The 20,999-nt window shown below is 49.2% G+C and overlaps 1 protein-coding gene across 1 annotated transcript in view; it reads right to left on the bottom strand.

The window, feature by feature from the left end:
• Positions 1 to 9,418, bottom strand: part of NAT8L (N-acetyltransferase 8 like) — a 39,799-nt gene extending 30,381 nt beyond the window's left edge. The window contains exon 1 of the mRNA XM_058186450.1: positions 8,891 to 9,418. Within this exon, the coding sequence (XP_058042433.1) occupies positions 8,891 to 9,359 (469 nt within the window). The 5' untranslated portion in view covers positions 9,360 to 9,418. The remainder of the gene's footprint in view (positions 1 to 8,890) is intronic.
• Positions 9,419 to 20,999: the final 11,581 nt, after the last annotated feature.

Below are 20,999 nucleotides of genomic sequence, written 5' to 3'. Positions count from 1 at the left end.
AAAATCTAGTAAAAAGGCAGAAATAGAAAACTAAGCAAAACATTTCCAATTCAAAATAACTTCAGCCAGAACAAACTATAATCTGGTTGGTTATGAACCTATATATATGGTGCCCTTTCTTTCTGTGGACGTACAGAAACGTTTCTTTCTCTCCTGGAACCATTTCATTTCAAACTAAAGTTCACACTCTCATCCCAACAGGCCAACATCCTGACCTTTTGATTAATTATTTCCAGTTTAGGATAAACTCTGGATTGGATCAGCAGTTCAAGGTTGGTGCTCTCACACTTTCTCTATCCTTTTCTTTGACAGTCCCACTGTGGCCTCTTCTACTGGTCCATGGTCTTTCAGTGTTTTTCATCCCTCCCCTCAGCTGTTGCTTACGTCTTTCCATGTTATCAGACCACATGGTCCTTCCCTCCCTCCTTCCTTCCCTCCCTCCCTCCCTCCCTCCCTCCCTTTCTCCTATCCATTCATCCACCAATGTTCCCATAGAGCACTGCCCATCCCAATCTTTCTGGACCCTCCTTCCCACATTTCCCTGGCCACATCAATATATTATCAAAATTAATTATGAAAAATTAGTTCAGTACATCCAGGAATACTTCAGTCATGAATTATTTCAAGTCTGCAGAAACATTTAGGCCAAATAGAATTGACTATATGAAAAAAAAAATGATCAGCCGGACTATCCTGGCAGTGGCACATTGTCCCTCATTCCAGCTGAGTTTTAGTTACTTATTGGAGGCCGCTCGCATCTCCAGCTACCAACCACGGAGTATGGGACAGTCTTGAAATGGAGGGTTACACCTGAATCAGGAAGCTGACCCAGCCTGCTCAAACAGGTATTGTAGCTCCCCAGGCTGCATAAATAGGTTCCAGTCAGGAATTCTGAGGGTGACTGGACATTGCTGGAAGTGTTGGCATCCCTAAGTCAACTGATTCTAGAGAGCAACAACTCCAAAATGGAAAAGAGGAATCTGGGCATCTAACCAGAAGATCTTAACTGGTACTGAAAGAGAGAAGATAAGAGCAAGAAAACTTGCTCTTTTCGCGAAAAAGACCCAAAGAAAAAAGGGAGAACCAGATACAACATGGTCAGCAGAAAGAATTCACAAGCATAATTCAATTCGGAGTTTAAAATAGCAGAAGCAGAACCACGGAATAAAGGGATTAGTTACAGAGCAAAGACCAAGATCAGGACAAGGTTCACAACTCTACGTCAGCTGAAAAACACAAAATCAGAACTCAAAGCTGCTGTTGACTGCAGGCTGCTTTAATGGAGGATGTTTTCCCCTAAAGCTCTCGGGCCTCCATCTTACGCCAGCCCAAACAACCTCCAGCAATGGTGAGAGCAGCTTTTAGAAGTTCAGACAAGCATAAGCTTTCATTCCTAGCCAAAGCAGCGAAACATCAGTGAAGCCGGACCCTTTCCTGACGCTTCAGTTGTGGCATCGCAGGCAAAGAACGCAAGGGGCAGTGAAGCACAGCCAGCCCTGGTCTCCACCTCCGAAGTCTGGGCTAGAAGGTCCCAAAAAGGGGAAAGAGATTACGGGACCAGAGCAGCCCCACAATGAGCTAATGCTTCAGCACGCGGAGCATTTCAACTAAGCATGAACAAGGGAAGTAAGGGGTGAGGGATGGGCGCGTTCAAAAGCACCGATAGCACTGAAGGGAGTCATTTTCTTTCTCTCAGACTCTGCTGAATTCAAAGTCATCCATTCAAAGTGAACCTGGCAAGATTCCGGACTGATGAAAGGACGAATTTCCTTACACAAAATGTTGTTAAGTGCCATCAGATGCCACAAACCAAATGCCAACCGAGTACAGGCAGTCCTCGACTCATCACCACAACTAAGTCCAAAATTTATGTTGACAGGTGAGACAATTGTTATGTGAATGACTGCAGTTGTTAAGTCAGTCACACGGTTGTTAAATGAATCTGGCTCCCCCACAGACTTTGCTCGTCAGAAGGTCGCAAAAGGGGATGACGTGACCCTGGGACACTGCAACCGTCATAAATACGAATCAGTTGCCAAGCCTGTGAATTTTGATCACGTGACCCCGGGGATGCTACAACGGTCATAAGTGTGAAAAATCGCCCTAAGTCACTTTTTTGGTGCTGTTGTAATATCAAACGGTCACTAAATGAACTGTTTGTAAGTTGAGGACTACCTGTAACTGGTTAAATTTCTGGAACTTTCAGATTTCGGTGCCTGAATTGCAACCAGGACACTGTGAAAGAGACAGTCAGGCATACTGGTTAAAGAGCTGGGGAAATCCAGTTTGAAACCGGCTCATCAATGGAGACCCCCTGGATGATTTCGGATAAATCACAAGATCTCAGCCTCAACTACTTCACAGAACTGGTATGTAATTTTTTTTAAAAAAATAGAGTTTACCGTCTTGCGCTCCTGCAGGGCAATCTAAACCATTAAATAAACTTGCCCCACCTAAATGTATCTGACTGGCCATTGGTAACGCAAAACATTGGATAATATGGGCTTCATTCATGATCCTCCTTTCTTATTCAGTACAGTACAGTAACCTAAGCAACCAAGGCATTTTTTTTTCATTTTAAATTCTGCCTAAAAGCAAAATATTCCTTAAACCTCACCTCACTTGTGGGGTGCCTCAGGGGTCGATTCTCTCGCCCCTCTTGTTCAACATCTATATGAAGCCGCTGGGTGAGATCATCAGTGGTTTCGGTGTGAGGTACCAGCTGTACGCTGATGACACTCAGCTGTACTTTTCCACACCGGACCACCCCAATGAAGCTATCGAGGTGTTGTCCCGGTGTCTGGAAGCCGTACGGGTCTGGATGGGGAGAAACAGGCTCAAGCTCAATCCCTCCAAGACGGAGTGGCTGTGGATGCCGGCATCCCGGTACAGTCAGCTGCAGCTGCGGCTGACTGTTGGGGGCGAGTCATTGGCCCCAATGGAGAGGATGCGCAATTTGGGCATTCTCCTGGATGGACGGCCGTCTCCAGGAGAGCCTTTCACCAGGTTCGCCTGGTTCGCCAGTTGCGCCCCTTTCTAGACCGGGATGCCCTGTGCACGGTCACTCATGCTCTCGTGACATCTCGGCTGGACTACTGCAATGCTCTCTACATGGGGCTCCCCTTGAGGAGCACCCGGAGACTCCAGGTAGTTCAGAATGCAGCTGCGCGGGTGATAGAGGGAGCCCCTCGTGGCTCCCACGTAACACCTCTCCTGCGCAGACTGCACTGGCTGCCTGTGGTTTTCCGGGTGCGCTTCAAGGTTCTGGTAATGATCTTCAAAGCGCTCCATGGCATAGGGCCGGGTTACTTACGGGACCGTCTGCTGCCACCGAATGCCTCCCACCGACCCGTGCGCTCTCACAGGGAGGGACTCCTCAGGGTGCCGTCGGCCAGGCAGTGCCGACTGGCGATGCCCAGGGGAAGGGCCTTTTCTGTGGGGCTCCCACCCTCTGGAACGAGCTTCCCCAGGACTTCGTCAACTTCCTGACCTTGGACCTTCCGCCCATGAGCTTAAGACACATCTATTCATTTGCGCAGGACTGGACTAGGGTTTTAAATTTTAAATGACTAAATTTTAGATTTTGGTTTTAAATTGGGTTTTATTATTTATATGTTTATTTTAAATATTTGGCCTTTATAATAAGTTTTTTAGATGAATGTTTTACTTTGTATATTTATGTGTTTTTACATGGCTGTACACCGCCCTGAGTCCTTAGGGAGATAGGGCGGTATAAAAATACGAATAAATAAATAAATAAATAAATAAATAAACCAAAACAATCTGTCCCATTAAAGCAGAGTTTAATGGACTTCGACGCCCAGAATTCCTCAGCCATCTGCACTAACGTATTTTATTTCAAAATTTAATCAAATAAATTTTATTTACAACCCAAAGCCATTAAAGTATTTGAAACTGGTACATCATCACCTTCTTAACACTACAGTAGCGAAACTGAAACTCCAGTCTCCAAATCGATCGGTCCCATTGTCTTCTGTTTCACTGAAAACTCCTGATTTTTCCTGGTAATGCAGAAAACTTTCCCCCCCTGTAATCTTCATTCTATTCTTCAGCTTTCTTTCCCCCACTGCATCATCCTTGTCAGCACTTTTCACTGCTTCTGCATATGTCTGTGTAATACATGGCCGCCCTTTCAAAAATGTCAATGCTCATTTTGAGTTCATTTTCTAAAAAGCCCTGAGTATCAAAGCAGGCACATATACGCAGAGAGTGGAGAAGGTTGGCACCAACAGTATTTGGTATTAGGAAACTGGTCAAAATAAAATTCTGAATCTGCCAATCATGCAGCCCATTGCTAACATCCATCAGAAGGAACCCTGATTATTTACCTTGCGATACACTCTGCAAAACTGGTCTTTGGATGCAAATATTCTTTTTAACAACCTAGTCTAGATAGACACCATGTGCGAAGAGCTCATTCTGCTGTATCACTGCCACACAGCAGCTCGTTAAATAAGCTGCAAGTCACATTGGGACAGATTCATTGTAAAACTTGCTCCGTTTGCCATGACAAAAATTTGGTGAATTTCCAAAGGTTGGTTCATTCCACTTTATAATATTAAATTTATCCTTGATTAGTTTTTAAGCCTGTCTCTTAGTGGCTGTAAAGTCCCTTCTATCTCTCTTGATCAGGTTAAATTTTGTAAAGAAAAGGACGTTGTGAAAAGCAGAAGCGTTGTGCTTGTGAGGAACACAGCAAGGTGGACTAATTCAAGGGGAAATTATTTCTATAAAGTCATTTGTTACAAGGGGCTTGTTTACTACCTACTTCCATCTACTCCAGGTGGTTTATGATAATTAAAACAGCAATAGCAGAATCATGAAATTCAAGCAGCCACAACAGGACAATGTTCCATTCAAATAAAAAACAACAACAGAAAATGTTCTCCTATTCCACCTGAAGTCTCAAGTACAATATTTAGAAGTTCTGAGACGAAGGAGGTAAAGCTTTAATGAAATGCCTTCCTTGCAAATGGATTAGCAAAAGTCCAGCTCTGAATTAGAGCAGTCATGCAGCAACTGTAGCCGAAACCTAATTAGACTTTCTTAGCCAAACAGCCTTTGGGGTGCCTCATAGTTGCTTGACTTGCCAATTCCTTTGGAGAGCAGAACAGAGACTCAAAACAGAGACGCCACAGAGGGAAAATCCAAGGACACCCTTCTCAAGAACCCTGAGATGAAAATGAGCCAGAAAACTGTCTTGCAACAAAAACGTTCCCAGACATCATTTCCCACATGAGCAGGGTGACATGATGCTGAATCCCAAAACACTGATTTAAAAAAGAGAACATTCTTCTCTTGATCCTGCTCATCCATGAATTCTGCCTCCGATCAACCCTTTAATCCAAGACCTTTTAAAACCATTTAATTTAGTGACCCTCACAGCTAGGGCAGCTACATTAGCGATGAAAAAGAAACCTTGGATTCTGGCCGATAAGCAGATCTGTTGCTTAGTGATTTTTATCATTAGCCCCAAGGTAGACTTCACTTTATATGGCTATGCTACAACCTTTCAAACATCTACGCACAGATCTTTCGAAGGATTAGCACTGGGGAAGTGACTTCCCCAGAAGATCTCAGGACGGCTTCAAAACAGTTGCATCGAAGCTTCATATAACTCTGGCCGCTGCCTTCCTTCCCTGGTGGAACCCATCTTAAACCATTTGCAAAAGATCCATAACTTTCTGAAAACTTTAATTGGTTATATCACTAAGTACTTTAAACAGTTCAGTTACTTGCGCTAAAGTTACAAAAAGTGTTCAGGGCAATATTGGAGAGTTCTGGCCGCCTCCTTCAAATATCATTTATTTCAGAAGAAACTCCCTGGAACACGACCTTTTCAGGAGATTCCTTCCCTTGCTGGCTTGCAAGCTTAGTTGCTTAAGAAAACAAAACAAAAAAATATTCATTTTTAATTTCTTTTCTTTTTTTTTTTGAAATGTAAGACCTGTGGCAAAACTTTACTGTAGATCCCTACGTAATTTATTTGATACCCGTTAGCAGAACACACTGAAAACTGTCCTGAATGGTAAGATTAAGATAATAAAATGGTAAGTGAGGTAATAAAACCAAACTAAATAACCTTCTGGTCTTTCTGAAGTTCAAAGACTTTAGCTAAATGTTCATGTGACCCTGAAGTAGCACACAGGGGATGCACTTAATCAACAAAGCGTACCACCCACATATAATTTTTTAACTGGTAACCATTAACAATCTGTCCCTGCCCATTAAGTACATGCCTCGGGCGGAGCACTTATGACTGGTGCATGGTGTGAAAGGAGGTTCCACAAAATGTCAGCTTTCCGTAAACTTCGCTGTGCTTCAGAGCATAATTTCCCAACCTCCGCGAGTTCAACTTCAGCTCCCGCCTGCCCATCTTCAACTTGCGGAGGGTGAGAAATGATGTGTCCAGGGGGGCTCTACGGCATCTAAGGGAGGTTCCGGCTCTGTGAAGCGGCCTCGGGGCCAGATCAGCCCCCAGGGGGTAGACCGGTCACTCAACCGTGGAACTTCAGGATGGGTTGGACTTCAAGCCCCAGAATTCCCCGCCGGCCCCGGGAATTCCCGGATGGTCGACGGTCGCCCAGCTTCAGAGCCGCTGTCCAGGGTACTGAGCGCAGCGGCTCCTCGCCAGCCTCTCGACTGGAAAGCAGCGGCCGAAGGGAAAGTTCTCCAGGCGCCGCAGCTGCCCGAAAGCCCCGCCGGAGAAGCCCCCGCCCCCGGCTCCCTTCCTTCTTTCCTCCCACCTCAGCCTCGCCCTCGGGCCCAGCCGCCTCCTCGGCCAGCATGTGGCGGCCCGCCGACCGGCTCCGCCTTCCAGCTCTCGCCCGGCCCGGCCCGGCCGACGCTCCGCAGCGCGCCCGCTCGCCCCCCGCGCCTGCTGCAATGCGAAGGGCGCTCCTCCTCCTCCCGCCGCCGCCGCCGCCGCCGCCGCCGCCTCGGGCCTCGGCGGGACGCCGGGCGGCAAAAACGGTCCGGCCGGCGGCTTGCCAACCAGGCGTGGGTCGGCGGGGCTTCCCGGACTCGGCCGGCGGAGAGGCGGCCGGGGTGAGATGGCGAGGCGGACCCCGCGGCAGCCCAGCGCGCCGGGCGCTTTCCCCGAGGGAGCCAGGCGCCTGAGGCCCCGGCCGCCCCTCCGCCCCTGCTCCGGCCGGCGCTTCCCGCAGCGGGAGGCGTTGGGGCCGCCTCCTTCAAATATCATTTATTTCAGAAGAAACTCCCTGGAACACTACACAACCTTTTCAGGAGATTCCTTCCCTTGCTGGCTTGCAAGCTTAGTTGCTTAAGAAAACAAAACAAAAAAATATTCATTTTTAATTTCTTTTCTTTTCTTTTTTTGAAATGTAAGACCTGTGGCAAAACTTTACTGTAGATCCCTACGTAATTTATTTGATACCCGTTAGCAGAACACACTGAAAACTGTCCTGAATGGTAAGATTAAGATAATAAAATGGTAAGTGAGGTAATAAAACCAAACTAAATAACCTTCTGGTCTTTCTGAAGTTCAAAGACTTTAGCTAAATGTTCATGTGACCCTGAAGTAGCACACAGGGGATGCACTTAATCAACAAAGCGTACCACCCACATATAATTTTTTAACTGGTAACCATTAACAATCTGTCCCTGCCCATTAAGTACATGCCTCGGGCGGAGCACTTATGACTGGTGCATGGTGTGAAAGGAGGTTCCCACAAAATGTCAGCTTTCCCGTAAACTTCGCTGTGCTTCAGAGCATAATTTCCCAACCTCCGCGAGTTCAACTTCAGCTCCCGCCTGCCCATCTTCAACTTGCGGAGGGTGAGAAATGATGTGTCCAGGGGGGCTCTACGGCATCTAAGGGAGGTTCCGGCTCTGTGAAGCGGCCTTGGGGCCAGATCAGCCCCCAGGGGGTAGACCGGTCACTCAACCGTGGAACTTCAGGATGGGTTGGACTTCAAGCCCCAGAATTCCCCGCCGGCCCCGGGAATTCCCGGATGGTCGACGGTCGCCCAGCTTCAGAGCCGCTGTCCAGGGTGCTGAGCGCAGCGGCTCCTCGCCAGCCTCTCGACGGGAAAGCAGCGGCCGAAGGGAAAGTTCTCCGGGCGCCGCAGCTGCCCGAAAGCCCCGCCGGAGAAGCCCCCGCCCCCGGCTCCCTTCCTTCTTTCCTCCCACCTCAGCCTCGCCCTCGGGCCCAGCCGCCTCCTCGGCCACCATGTGGCGGCCCGCCGACCGGCTCCGCCTTCCAGCTCTCGCCCGGCCCGGCCCGGCCGACGCTCCGCAGCGCGCCCGCTCGCCCCCCGCGCCTGCTGCAATGCGAAGGGCGCTCCTCCTCCTCCCGCCGCCGCCGCCGCCGCCGCCTCGGGCCTCGGCGGGACGCCGGGCGGCAAAAACGGTCCGGCCGGCGGCTTGCCAGCCAGGCGTGGGTCGGCGGGGCTTCCCGGACTCGGCCGGCGGAGAGGCGGCCGGGGTGAGATGGCGAGGCGGACCCCGCGGCAGCCCAGCGCGCCGGGCGCTTTCCCCGAGGGAGCCAGGCGCCTGAGGCCCCGGCCGCCCCCTCCGCCCCCTGCTCCGGCCGGCGCTTCCCGCAGCGGGAGAGGCGTTGGGGCCGCCCTCCTCCTCCCCCGGGCCCTGCCGGGCCACTCACCGGCCAAGGCGGCGTAGAGCAGCTGGGCCAGCGGCTGGTCCTTGAGGCCGCGGAAGGCGGTGTTGGGGATGCGCTCCAGGATGCCCTCGTAGAAGATGCGCCGCACCGCCTCGCCCTCGGCCGGGTGGAAGGGCCGGATGGAGACGCCCGCCGCTCCGGCCGCCCGCTCCCCGCTCCGGCCGGCGCTTCCCGCAGCGGGAGGCGTTGGGGCCGCCCTCCTCCCCCGGGCCCTGCCGGGCCACTCACCGGCCAAGGCGGCGTAGAGCAGCTGGGCCAGCGGCTGGTCCTTGAGGCCGCGGAAGGCGGTGTTGGGGATGCGCTCCAGGATGCCCTCGTAGAAGATGCGCCGCACCGCCTCGCCCTCGGCCGGGTGGAAGGGCCGGATGGAGACGCCCGCCGCTCCGGCCGCCCGCCCCCCCGCCCCGGCCGCGGCCCCGGGCGGCGAGGCGGCGGCCCCGGGCGGCCACATCTGCGCGGCGAGGGCGGCGGGGGCGGCGGGGGCGAGCAGGCGTCCCTCCTTGGCGGCGGCCCCGAGCGACTGGCGCTCCTCGGCCACGATCTTGGTCTCGCAAACCATCTCGGGAGGCGAGCAATTCATGCAAACGGGCCGCGGGCGGAGGGGCGCGGCGGCGGCGGCGGCGGGGAGGGGGGCGGGCGCGGGGCGAGGCGGGCGAGGCGGCGGCGGCGGCGGCGGCAGAAAAGAGCTCCGCCGCATTCGGGGGCAATTTATAAGGCAGCCGCGGCGCTGCAGTTGGGCCCGCGCTCCCCCCGGGTCCTAGCGCCCCGCTCATTGGCCGAGAGGGCCCCGCGCGCCCTGCTTCGCCGAACGGGGGGGGCGGGCGGGGGAGGGGGTGGCGGTGGGCCCGGGACACGCCCCCTCGCGGGGCTCCCCGTCGCACCCCCGCCCGCCTTGCAGCTCTTCGCCCGCCCGGCCCGGAGGGAGGGAGGGAGGGAGGCTGGAGGGGGCGCCACGAGTCCGGGGCGGGGCGGGGGCGGCCAAGAGACCCTCCGGGCTGCAAATCCCGACCGGTGCGGGGGGGGCAAAGTCTCCGCCGCCGCAGAGCCCGAGGGCGGCCCGGCCTGCGGTGCACGTGGCTCGGTGGCCCTTCGTGCAAAGCCGGCGCGGCCCCGGGCTCTTCGGCAGGAGCTGCGTGGCTGGACGGAGGCTGGACGCCCGCAGAGGGCTGGAAGGGCCGGCTGGGCCAAGCGGGGACTGTCCAAGCGCCCCTCTTGGGGGCCTCTTGCCCAACCAAGCCCAGCCGGCTCTCTCGGGCAGCCCAGGCCGCGGCTTCCGCTTCGGCGCCCTCGGAGCCCGGCTGAGACGGGAGGCCCGTTGACAGCCTTTGGATGACACGGCAGAAAGTTTGACTTTGCTCGCCTGGCCGCCGCAATCCTGCGCAGGCTTCCTTGGGACTCCCCCCCACCCGCCGCCCCCAGGACAGCGGCTCTGCTCGCCCCCGGCCCGTCTCCGCGGGGCTGGCTGAGTCATGGCCCACTGCGGTCGTTGCGCAGGGGCGACTCCCGGCCCGCCGTGTCCATCCCGCCCCCGCCCTGCTCCGCTCCGGCCCAACTGCAGAGCGCGGCGCCTCCGCCTCCAGACGGCGGGGAGGGGGGAGGCAGCGGAGGGGACCCCAAAGACTCCCAACGCTTCCCCGCAAGTCGCATCATTTCGTAACCTCCGCGCTCCCCCCTCCCTCCCTCCCTCCCTCCCGGCCCCAAGGAGCGGGGGGATCTGGCGGGATCTCCGCAGGATCGCTCCGGTTCTTCGAGGAGCCCGACGTCCGCCTTTCCCACCCAGGGAGTCGGGGCTTCGGGATTCGAGCGCCGGGATGGCAGTGAGAGCGAAGTCCCGCTCGGCCCGGGCTTTGCGCCGTCCGCCGACCGGAGGGAGCCCCGCTTTGCGGCGGCCACAACCGACTCGCGATCGACAGCAAGGGGGAGGGGGGAGGGGCGAAAAAGTTGGTGCTGCCTGGCAGGCGAGCCATTCGCCGCTCGGACCCCTTTCCCGCGGGCGGGCGGCGGCCCAGAGCGGCCCCTTCCCCACTGGGGGCTCCCGTCCCGTCCCGAGGGAAAGGCGCGGACGGGGCCTCTTCCTTCCTGGGGAGGCGGCGGAAAGCAGGGCCCCGTCCCAGCCTCGCCTGTCTTGCACCCTCTGGCGCAGACGGGACGGCCCAGCCGGGCAGCCTTGGCGCTCCCCCCCCCGCCCCCCAGCAGCGCAGAGCGGGGCCTCCCCTCGGGCAACCTCCGCGCAGCAGCCCCGCCCTTCGCGGGGGAAGCAGGGGGCGGGGGGGGCGCCTTAGGAGGAGGGGGAGGGGGCCCTGCCCTCTTCCCTGGCCGAAGCTGGCCAATCACGAGCCAGGAGGGGCCGGAGCCTTCGAAGCTGCGGCGAAGCGGGTGGAGAAGCCGGACGGCGGGGGTGGGGGGGGGCGGCTCCGGACCCTCAACTACCCCATCGCCCAGGAAGGTGGGCCGGGCGTCGGCCAGCGGATCTTCCCGGGGGGAGCGGCTAGAGGCTGGCCGAGAGAGAGAAAGAGAGAGAGACGGGGCCGGGCGGCGGTTCCAGCGGAGATGCGCGGGCGCTGCGCCACCTCCCGAGCCGAGCTGCAAAGACCCGAAGGCCGGGAAGGCAGCGGCCGCCGCCTCCGCCTCCGCCTCCGCCTCCGCCTCGCAGGAGGTTAGGCCTGCTAAGCCGGCCCCGGCCCCCAAACCTCTGAAGGACCGCGCTGCCGCCTCCATCTGCCGGCTTCCGGAGTGGCGTTGCTTTTTTTCTATTCCGTTTCTTAACCGGCCGAGACCCTACATGGCTGGGCGGGGGAGGGGGAGGGGGAGACGGTCCTTTTGAAGGGCCCTGCCGCGCCCCTCCCCCTCCCCTTCTCTGCGACCCCTGGAATCTCTCCCGGGGAAGGTGCCAGGAATTTACAAACAGAAATTCGAATTTATGTTTTCAAAGCCATTGGAGACAAAATCGGATCTCCGGGAGAGTTTCACAGAGCAACTCATAATTATCAAGAGCAGAACAATAAAAAAAGTATGTGAGTTAATTTAGATTATGCATTTTATGCTTGATTCATCATCCGACTGCAAACTGGGAGGCCGGGAGTTCTAGTTTTGCCTTAAGGAAATAGCCAGCCAGGGGACTTAGGGCCAGTTAGGGCCTTAGGAAGAAGGAAGCAGAGGCAAAAAGGCTGCCAAGAAAACTAGAGGGATTCCTCCAAACAGCGGTGCCTATTTTGAAAGCAGGAAATAGGATATAGATTGAAAAGCTCAGGCAGTTCAAAAAGGGTGCGAGTCTCACCTTCCGTATCCCTGATTCCCATAGTTCATCCAGGATAAATGGCTGCTGCTTCATTGTTTGGGAACTTTTAGTATATTGTACATAGTCATGTTTTGCAGAAAATTCTGACAACAATTGAATAATGAATGGGATGAGATATAGGCTGTAATTAATCTGGAGTCTCGAGTTATTTATTTTTATTTTTTATCCTGTATTTATTGTTTTGTGAATAATTTGAGACAGAACATATCCACCAACACATCTTCTTCCTCCTATTTTCCCTACAACAACCCTGCGAGGTGGGCTGGGCTGCCAGAGAGGGAGAGAGGGACTGGCCTAAAGTCACCCAGCTGGCTTTCCTGCCTACCTAAGGCGGGACTGGAACTCTCCTTCTCCTAGTTTCTAGCCTGGTGCCTTAATCTTTGGACCAAACTGGCCCCAAGAGATTTGGAAAACACTCGTGTTACGTGGTTTAAATAAAATATCATTTATTTCAGAAACATTTAGCCAGTTGCTCAGTTGAAAAAGTTTCCAAAGTGTCTTACACAGATGAAGTCAGGTCTACGGTGTAAGAACCACAGAATGAAACGAAGTGGAAGGAAAAAAGAAAAACAAAGTAGTAATTCGCCTGTGCACATTAGACAGAGTGTCAAGCTTTCTGTGTTGCATTCATCCCCTCAGAGTCAGACATATCTGCTATTCAAAATGTGAAATGCCAAGCAAAACCTATTAGGGACTTGAACCTTGCGAAGTTGGCAGTGGTGGAATTCAAATAATTTTAACAATGGGTTCTCTACCCTAATGACAGGCTGGGTAGGCATGGCTTGGTGGTCATGTGACTGTGTGGGCGTGGCCAACTCAAGGTCACTCAGTTCGATGGGCGCTTTGCCTTAGTTGTTACAATGTAACAGGGGTTAACCCCAGAGGCAGTTTCTGTAAGCAAGGCAATAAAGATTAGGCTAGAAACACCACCAGAATGTTTCCTTCCTGCCTTCCTTACAGGATTAGCCCTGTAAAGTGGTGTAGAAAGTTAGCACTCACCCCTCTTCTAGAAAAATGAAATATTTTGGAAAATATTGAATAGGGCAGAGTATTTTGTTTCCCTGGATGAGAAATGGAGAAACATGTTTTAAGGACAAAGCAGCTCCCTGTAGCTTCCTGCCCCCCCACACCTTTGTCAATGGGCCATTAAGGCCTCAGCCAAGCTCACTCATTCCCCCCACCTTCGTCAATGGACCATCATCTGCAATACAATAGGACTCATCTAGCAACAAAAACTCACCACATGGCAAGGCTCAAGCAAGCTTGAGAGACAACCTACAAAGTTAGCTAAGACCCCCTAGACCACCTGGGAGTTTGACAACCAATCAGGGTACATTTCTTAAACAGGAACAGGAAACACCAAGGTGAGGCCCCACAGAGAGTATAAACTCAGGCACTCAGCATCTTGTTCTCCCCTTCTGCCCTCTTCTTCTCCTCCTTTCCTCTCCGGTTCTTCACCCAACACCTTGAAACATGTGATCACCTTTTCTGTTGAGGAACTCAAGCCATGTGATTCCTGTCCACCATTAAACCATCTTTCCAAGCAGTCTCCATGTTTCCAGTGTCGTCTTCCCCACTTGGAACTGAACCCAGATGGACATTTCTTCCAACAGTGGAAAAAAACAAAATAAGATTTCTTCCAACAACCGGGTCTCCGAACTGCTTAGAAAGTTAACAACTAGTTCTCCCAAATAGGTGCGAAGTGGCTGAATCCCACCAATGGGTGATGGGATTAAAGGAATTGAAACTGAAGAATGGCTGTTTTAGGTAACTTCCAAGTCATTCCTACAGTATCTAGGATAAGGCTGAGATGTGGTTTCTTCCAGATTTTGATCAGGCTAACCTTTTTAAAAAAGAAGGAATCAACGCTGTGAAGAAAACCCTGTTTTTTTACTTGATTTCACATTGGTGCACAGTGCTGGCAGCTGGCCCACTGAGCGGGCATTGTTGCCGAGGCCAGCCTCTGCCAACCTCACTCTCTCCTGGCAGGCAGATGTGCCAGATGTGCCCTTGAGCAGGGATGAAATCACACTTTCTGATGCTCTTTATAAATTGCAATGAGGCAACCTGAATGGTTTGGGTTTCTCATGTGAACTGAGCCAGGTACCCCTTATTCATAAAACATAGTTAAGCCACTGCGTGTTAACTTGGACTGACCTCACCTTACATGGGGGAAGGGGGTGCCCTGTAGAAGACACTTCTGAATGGGTGAATTTTGAGTGCACACACATCAAATCAGGAGAGCCGCACAGAGATGTAAACTCTTAATATCACAACACACATTGTATAATTTGTTCCTCACCTCCAGGCACCTATGCCTCTTAATTTTCACTGAGTTGAGCTCCATTCCAAGTTATCTGGCTTAAATTTTAAATTTTAAATTTTAAATATTAGTTTTAATTGGGGTTGAATTAATTTATATGAATTTTAAGGGTTTTTAGGTTAAACGTTTTAAATCTTTGCCAATTATATAATAAGTTTTTTAACTTTTGTTTTAGTTGTATATTGCTATTGTTTTTTATACTGGCTGTAAACCGCCCTGAGTTCTTCGGGAGAAGGGCGGTATAAAAATCTAATAATAATAATAATAATAATAATAATAATAATAATAATAATAATAATAATAATAATAATAATAATAATAATAATAATAATAATAATAATTAAAAAAAGCAAAAAGGAAGATGCATTGCCAATGTTAATATAAAAACAGAATTAACAGCCAGGTCTTCATTATGGTAGATAAATGGCATTCTGATTTTCAGTTGAAGCTTCACATCCAGAGCCAAATAACATCTAGGACTAAATCCAAATTCAGTTATGAATATTTAACAATCTAGAAGAAGCTGTCACTTTCATAATTCCTTTTCTTTGGATTAAATTCCAATTTTCCTGTATTTATCAAATTTACAGACTGCCATCTTAGAGTGGCATTATTCAACCTGATGGGGATTGATGCATCACTATAAGGTTTGTGTGTTGGAGGCTTCTCATGATGTGTGAACCTGGCCGTTGTAATTTACAAGCCATTGCTTATTGCTTGACATAAACCTGTATTAAGTGTGACTACAAAAATTGCAAGCTGGCTCTCATGGCGCCTTCATAACTAATAGCAAACGTTTCTGGAGAACTAGAGTAAAAACACAGATGATAAAGTGGAATCTTGCCAGGGGTGATGATCAGCTCCTGAAGGAGAAGCAGAAGCTGCCCAGCATTGTTGTCTGAAATCGGCTTGTCAGAGAGAGGTTGACTCGTCTGCTGTCAGAAATTTTCATGAAAATGCGGTCTTGGCCACCACCACAATGCACATGGCCCGCTCAGAATAGATTGCAATAGCACTTACAATTATATATGTAATTAAAGCTACAGGCATGTTTTGACTGCACTGATTGGAATATTTTTAAAGATACCTCTGCAGACCTGGATGAACTCACAGATACTGTAACATCATATGTCAGCTTCTGTGAAGACCTATGTGTACCTACAAGGAACTTGCGAATACACAGTAATAACAAACCTTGGTTTACACCTAAACTTAAGCAGCTACGACATTCCAAAGAGGAAGCCTACAGAAAAGGTGATAAAATGCTGTACAATCAGGCCAGAAATGCACTAACAAGGGAGATAAGAGCAGCAAAAAGAAGCTACTCTGAAAAGCTAAAGAATCAATTTTCAGCAAATGAACCAGCAAACATGTGGAAAACTCTTAAAAATATCACCGGCTATGGCAAACCTCCTTCCCAGGCTGAAGGTAATCAACAACTGGCAGATGACCTGAATGAGTTTTACTGCAGGTTTGAAAGGAAACTACAGCCACCTATCTCCATAACCCCCATCTCAGACACACCAGCAACAGCCAAGCCTCCTACAACTGACCCCATTTCATTGGGTTCACAACCCCTAGTGATCACAGAAAAGGAAGTGCAGGACCTATTTCACAGACAAAAGCCAGGAAAAGCTCCAGGCCCAGACAAGATAACTCCTTCTTGCTTAAAAGTCTGTGCTGACCAATTGGCCCCCATCTTCACCCATATTTTCAATAAATCACTAGAGATGTGCTATGTTCCTTCTTGCTTCAAACGCTCTACCATCATCCCAGTGCCGAAGAAGCCCACCATCAAGGAACTGAATGACTACAGACCAGTTGCTCTAACATCTGTAGTCATGAAAACCTTTGAAAGGCTAGTGCTTTCCTACCTGAAAACCATCACGAATCCGCTTTTAGACCCCTTGCAATTTGCATACCGAGCAAATAGATCAACAGATGATGCTGTTAATATGGCTCTGCACTACATCCTACAACATCTTGAGTCTCCAAAGACCTATGCAAGGGTCCTTTTGTAGACTTTAGTTCAGCATTCAATACCATCATTCCAGACATTCTTCTAACTAAGCTAAACCAGCTACAGGTACCGGAACAGACTTGTAAGTGGATCACAAGCTTCCTAACAAACAGGAAGCAGCAGGTGAAGCTAAGCAAGATCACATCAAATACCTGTACAATTAGCACAGGGGCCCCCCAAGGCTGTGTGCTCTCCCCACTTCTCTTCTCTCTGTATACCAATGACTGCATCTCCAATGATCCATTTGTTAAGCTACTGAAGTTCGCAGATGACACAACAGTGATTGGTCTCATTCGAGACAATGGCGAATATAGACGAGAGGTCGAACGACTAGCCTTGTGGTGCAACCAAAACAATCTGGAACTGAACACACTCAAAACCGTAGAAATGGTGGTAGATTTTAGGAAAAACCCTTCCATACTTCCACCTCTCACAATACTTGACAACACAGTATCAACAGTAGAAACCTTCAAATTTCTGGGTTCTATCATATCGCAAGATCTCAAATGGACAGCTAACATCAAAAACATCATTAAAAAAGGACAACAAAGAATGTTCTTTCTGCGCCAACTCAGTAAGCTCAAACTGCCCAAGGAGCTGCTGATCCAATTCTACAGAGGAATTATTGAGTCTGTCATTTGCACCTCTATAACTGTCTGGTTCGGTTCTGCAACCCAACAAGAAAAACACAGACTTCAGAGGATAATTAGAACTGCAGAAAAAATAATTGCTACCAACTTGCCTTCCATTGAGGACCTGTATACTGCACGAATCAAGAAGAGAGCCGTGAAAATATTTGCAGATCCCTCGCATCCTGGACATAAACTGTTTCAACTCCTACCCTCAAAACGACACTATAGAGCACTGCACACCAGAACAACTAGACACAAGAACAGTTTTTTCCCGAAGGCCATCACTCTGCTAAACAAATAATTCCCTCAACACTGTCAGACTATTTACTGAATCTGCACTACTATTAATCGTTTCATAGTTCCCATCACCAATCTCTTTCCACTTATGACTGTATGACTATAACTTGTTGCTGGCAATCCTTATGATTTATATTGATATATTGATCATCAATTGTGTTGTAAATGTTGTACCTTGATGAACGTATCTTTTCTTTTATGTACACTGAGAGCATATGCACCAAGACAAATTCCTTGTGTGTCCAATCACACTTGGCCAATAAAATTCTATTCTATTCTATTCTATTCTATACTGCTTTACAGTATAAAGTGCAGTATAAAGTGGTATACTGGTTGCATCCCGCTGGATGCCCAACAGCCACCATGTCTTGACTTAAGGAGGCAAAGTCAGAAGAAACCAGCAATGGACAGACGTAGGGGAAGGAGGGGCAGAAGATGAGGGTGGAGTCAAAATAGGGTCCAGCCTAAAATCCCTAGGTGGCCACAAGGGAGCTAAGCCCAACTCCCCCTTAATTCTGCTGACCCTTAGGTAACTCCAAGCAGGTGCCAACTGTGAGTTGAGAACATTCCTATGCACAGGCCGTTTACCAATAAGCCAGTTTAATTGGATGTGATCTTTTGCGCTTGACCATAGACAACAGCAAGTAACCAGCTGCGTTCCAGGCCACCAACTCACACTTTCTACTACACGAATAGTGGGAATTGCAAACAACTGACCATCAAGCAAGGCTTAGATCGGTGTTGCCTCTGAGGGAACACAGGATTTAACCGGCTGTGAAATGATTGGTTCATTCTATCAATAGGATAATTTGTGCTGGAGCTTCTGAAATGACACGGAGACTAACAAGCACCCGGGGCGGCACAAGTTTCATTTATGTACAGTACAAGTGACTGGGAAACGCTATTGAACAGTGGCCCAAAGGGTTTCAAATGGGAAATTCGTATCAATCAACAGATTAAATTAAACGTGGTCTCCTCTGAGGCAGACAGAGCGTGTCACGTATTGGGCTACGTGTAAAGGTCGCTGCCGTTTTGGATCGACGCATTTAAACAGAAATCGTTTCAAACTTTTCCTTTGCACAGACAGCCCTGGTCTTCGGAAATATGCCGTATATTCCATAGGTTTCCTATGGCAAATATGGCATCTTTTTATTTCCGCTTTCCCCAAAGCAAAATGCTTGGCAACCGACTCATATTTATGACGGTCGCAGCAGTCACGTGTTCCCCTTTTGTGACCCTCTGAGAAGCAAAGTCAATGAGGAAGCCAGATTCACTTAACAACGGGGTTATTAACTTATCCACTGCAGTGGTTCATTTAACAACTATGGCAAGAAAGCTCTTAAAATAGGGCAAAATTCACTTAACCAATATTTTGCTTAGCAACAGAAATTTTGGGCTCCATTGTGGTCACAGGTTGAGGACTACCTATATATTTTTTAAAAATTACTATTACTATTACATTACTATTATTTTATTTATTTTTATTGTTTAAATTTCTATACCGCCCTTCTCCCAAAGGACTCAGGGCGGTTTACAGCCAAAGATAAAACAATTGATACAAAAATTAAAACCAGTTCAAAAAGAGAAAATTTAAGGTTGGCTAAACACTATAAAACCCATAAAAACCCCATTTAAAAAACCATTAGGCCAGTCCTGTGCGATGGAACAGAAATGTTTTCAGCTCGCGTAGAAAGGTCCGGAGATCAGGGAGTTGGCGGATACCTGGTGGTAGCTCGTTCCAGGGGGTTGGTGCCCCCACAGAGAAGGCCCTCCCCCTATTAATCTTCTCATCATTTCCATCGCTTATCTCCTCCCACTGTAACCTTGTTGCTGGTATCCTTAAGATTTATACTGACTGTTTCCCTAGGACTACCATTAAGTGTTGCACCTTATGATTCTTGACGAATGTATCTTTTATGTACACTGAGAGCGTAGGCACCAAGACAAATTCCTTGTGTGTCCAATCACCCTTGGCCAATAAAGAATTCCATTCCAATTCCAATTCCTTTCCTTTCCTTTCCTATTCTATTCTATTCGCCAAAGCTCAGAATGAACGGAGGTTAGCAAAGACTAGAAAAGCCCCAAACTGGTTTTTTTTAGAACTCCCAAATAGTGGGTTTAATGAAGATGGCAAAATGCCAGCTTGGAACAAAAAAAAAAAAAGGCAGAATGACTCACCTTAGGGTATTTTGTTCATTCTTCTTTTAAAAGAAAATCTCTTGTGGAGAGCAAGAGAAAGTGGCTGGATCGATGCTCACGATCAAGAGAAACATGATCAAGGGCTATTGTACCATTTTATATTTTATTTTATTTTATTGCTCTTCTAGGATCAGCATGGATAGTGAGAGAACTACAGGGTTTTCGCCAAAGCTCAGAATGAACGGAGGTTAGCAAAGACTAGAAAAGCCCCAAACTGGTTTTTTTTAGAACTCCCAAATAGTGGGTTTAATGAAGATGGCAAAATGCCAGCTTGGAACAACAACAACAAAAAAAAGGCAGAATGACTCACCTTAGGGTATTTTGTTCATTCTTCTTTTAAAAGAAAATCTCTTGTGGAGAGCAAGAGAAAGTGGCTGGATCGATGCTCACGATCAAGAGAAACATGATCAAGGGCTATTGTACCATTTTATATTTTATTTTATTTTATTGCTCTTCTAGGATCAGCATGGATAGTGAGAGAACTACAGGGTTTTTTGGCAGAATCTGTATTATAGATGTGAAATCCTGGAGAGCTGGGGAAGAATTGGATGCCAGGGGAGGCGGCTGCCTTGTCCTGATGGACTTCCAAAATGACTGGTGCTCGTTCGGAGATGGACAGGTTTGAAAAAGACGACTAGAAGCCAGCTTGGGCTGTTCTGTGGTCCCATTATTTTTAAAATTTAGGCATGTTTAGTAGATGGGAAAATCTGTGGGTATAATGTATAGCCATTTCAGCTAACATCCAGCAAAATACTCCTTGTAACTTCTTGATTAGCTGGCTAGTTAAGCTTGGCTGGGACGGTTTCCCTTCTCCCTTGATGGAGGTGAAGGCTTGATTCACGCTGCTCCTGCTATGCAGATGTAATTTTAAAACCCCTTTATTTTAAAACTTCCCACCCACCCACCCTCTCACACCACAAACATTGCACTCAGTCCAATTAAGTGAAGAAATCTGAACCCATCTAAGAGATGAGCCAACTGAGCAAGACTTACTTTTCTGGCAATGTTTTAAATAAATGCATTTAAGATTCCTTAAACAAGGTTGTGGTTCCTGCTCTTTTTAATAGCTGCAGCATTGTTATAGGAAAAAAACAGCGCTATTCAACTCCTGAGTAGCTGAATTATTGGGGTGAGGGTAAGGAGCCCGCCCTCCTATTTTTAACCCTGCCACGATCTCCTGCAATTTCTCCAAAGAGTAGCTAAAAGGTTTGATCCAGACTTTTTCCTCCTTCTCACGCTGATAATTTCAGCATCCTAGCTGTTTTTCCCCCTTCCTCTATAGAAGCAGCAATTATCCAAGTATTTAATCTCCGCTTTCTATTTCTAAAAACAGAATTGCCATTGTATGCAGCACCACAGCCCTTTTCTCGTGGAAATGGGAATGTTATACTGCAGGTACAAACAAAGGCAGTTTATTACTACAGAGGATTAAAAATAAATAAAAAGGCTAGGCAAGCTATATCTGGATTGGTGGCCAAAAGAAAATTGTGGCATTTGGATCCCTGGATCTTTTCAGGCCTGATGTGGTAGCAGCCTTGAGGCACCCCAAATCCAACTCCTGAGATGCA

This window comes from Ahaetulla prasina, chromosome 5, assembly GCF_028640845.1.
Source record: "Ahaetulla prasina isolate Xishuangbanna chromosome 5, ASM2864084v1, whole genome shotgun sequence".
In the NCBI taxonomy this organism is placed as follows: Eukaryota; Metazoa; Chordata; class Lepidosauria; order Squamata; family Colubridae; genus Ahaetulla; species Ahaetulla prasina.
This window is presented reverse-complemented; position numbering and strand designations above follow the sequence as displayed.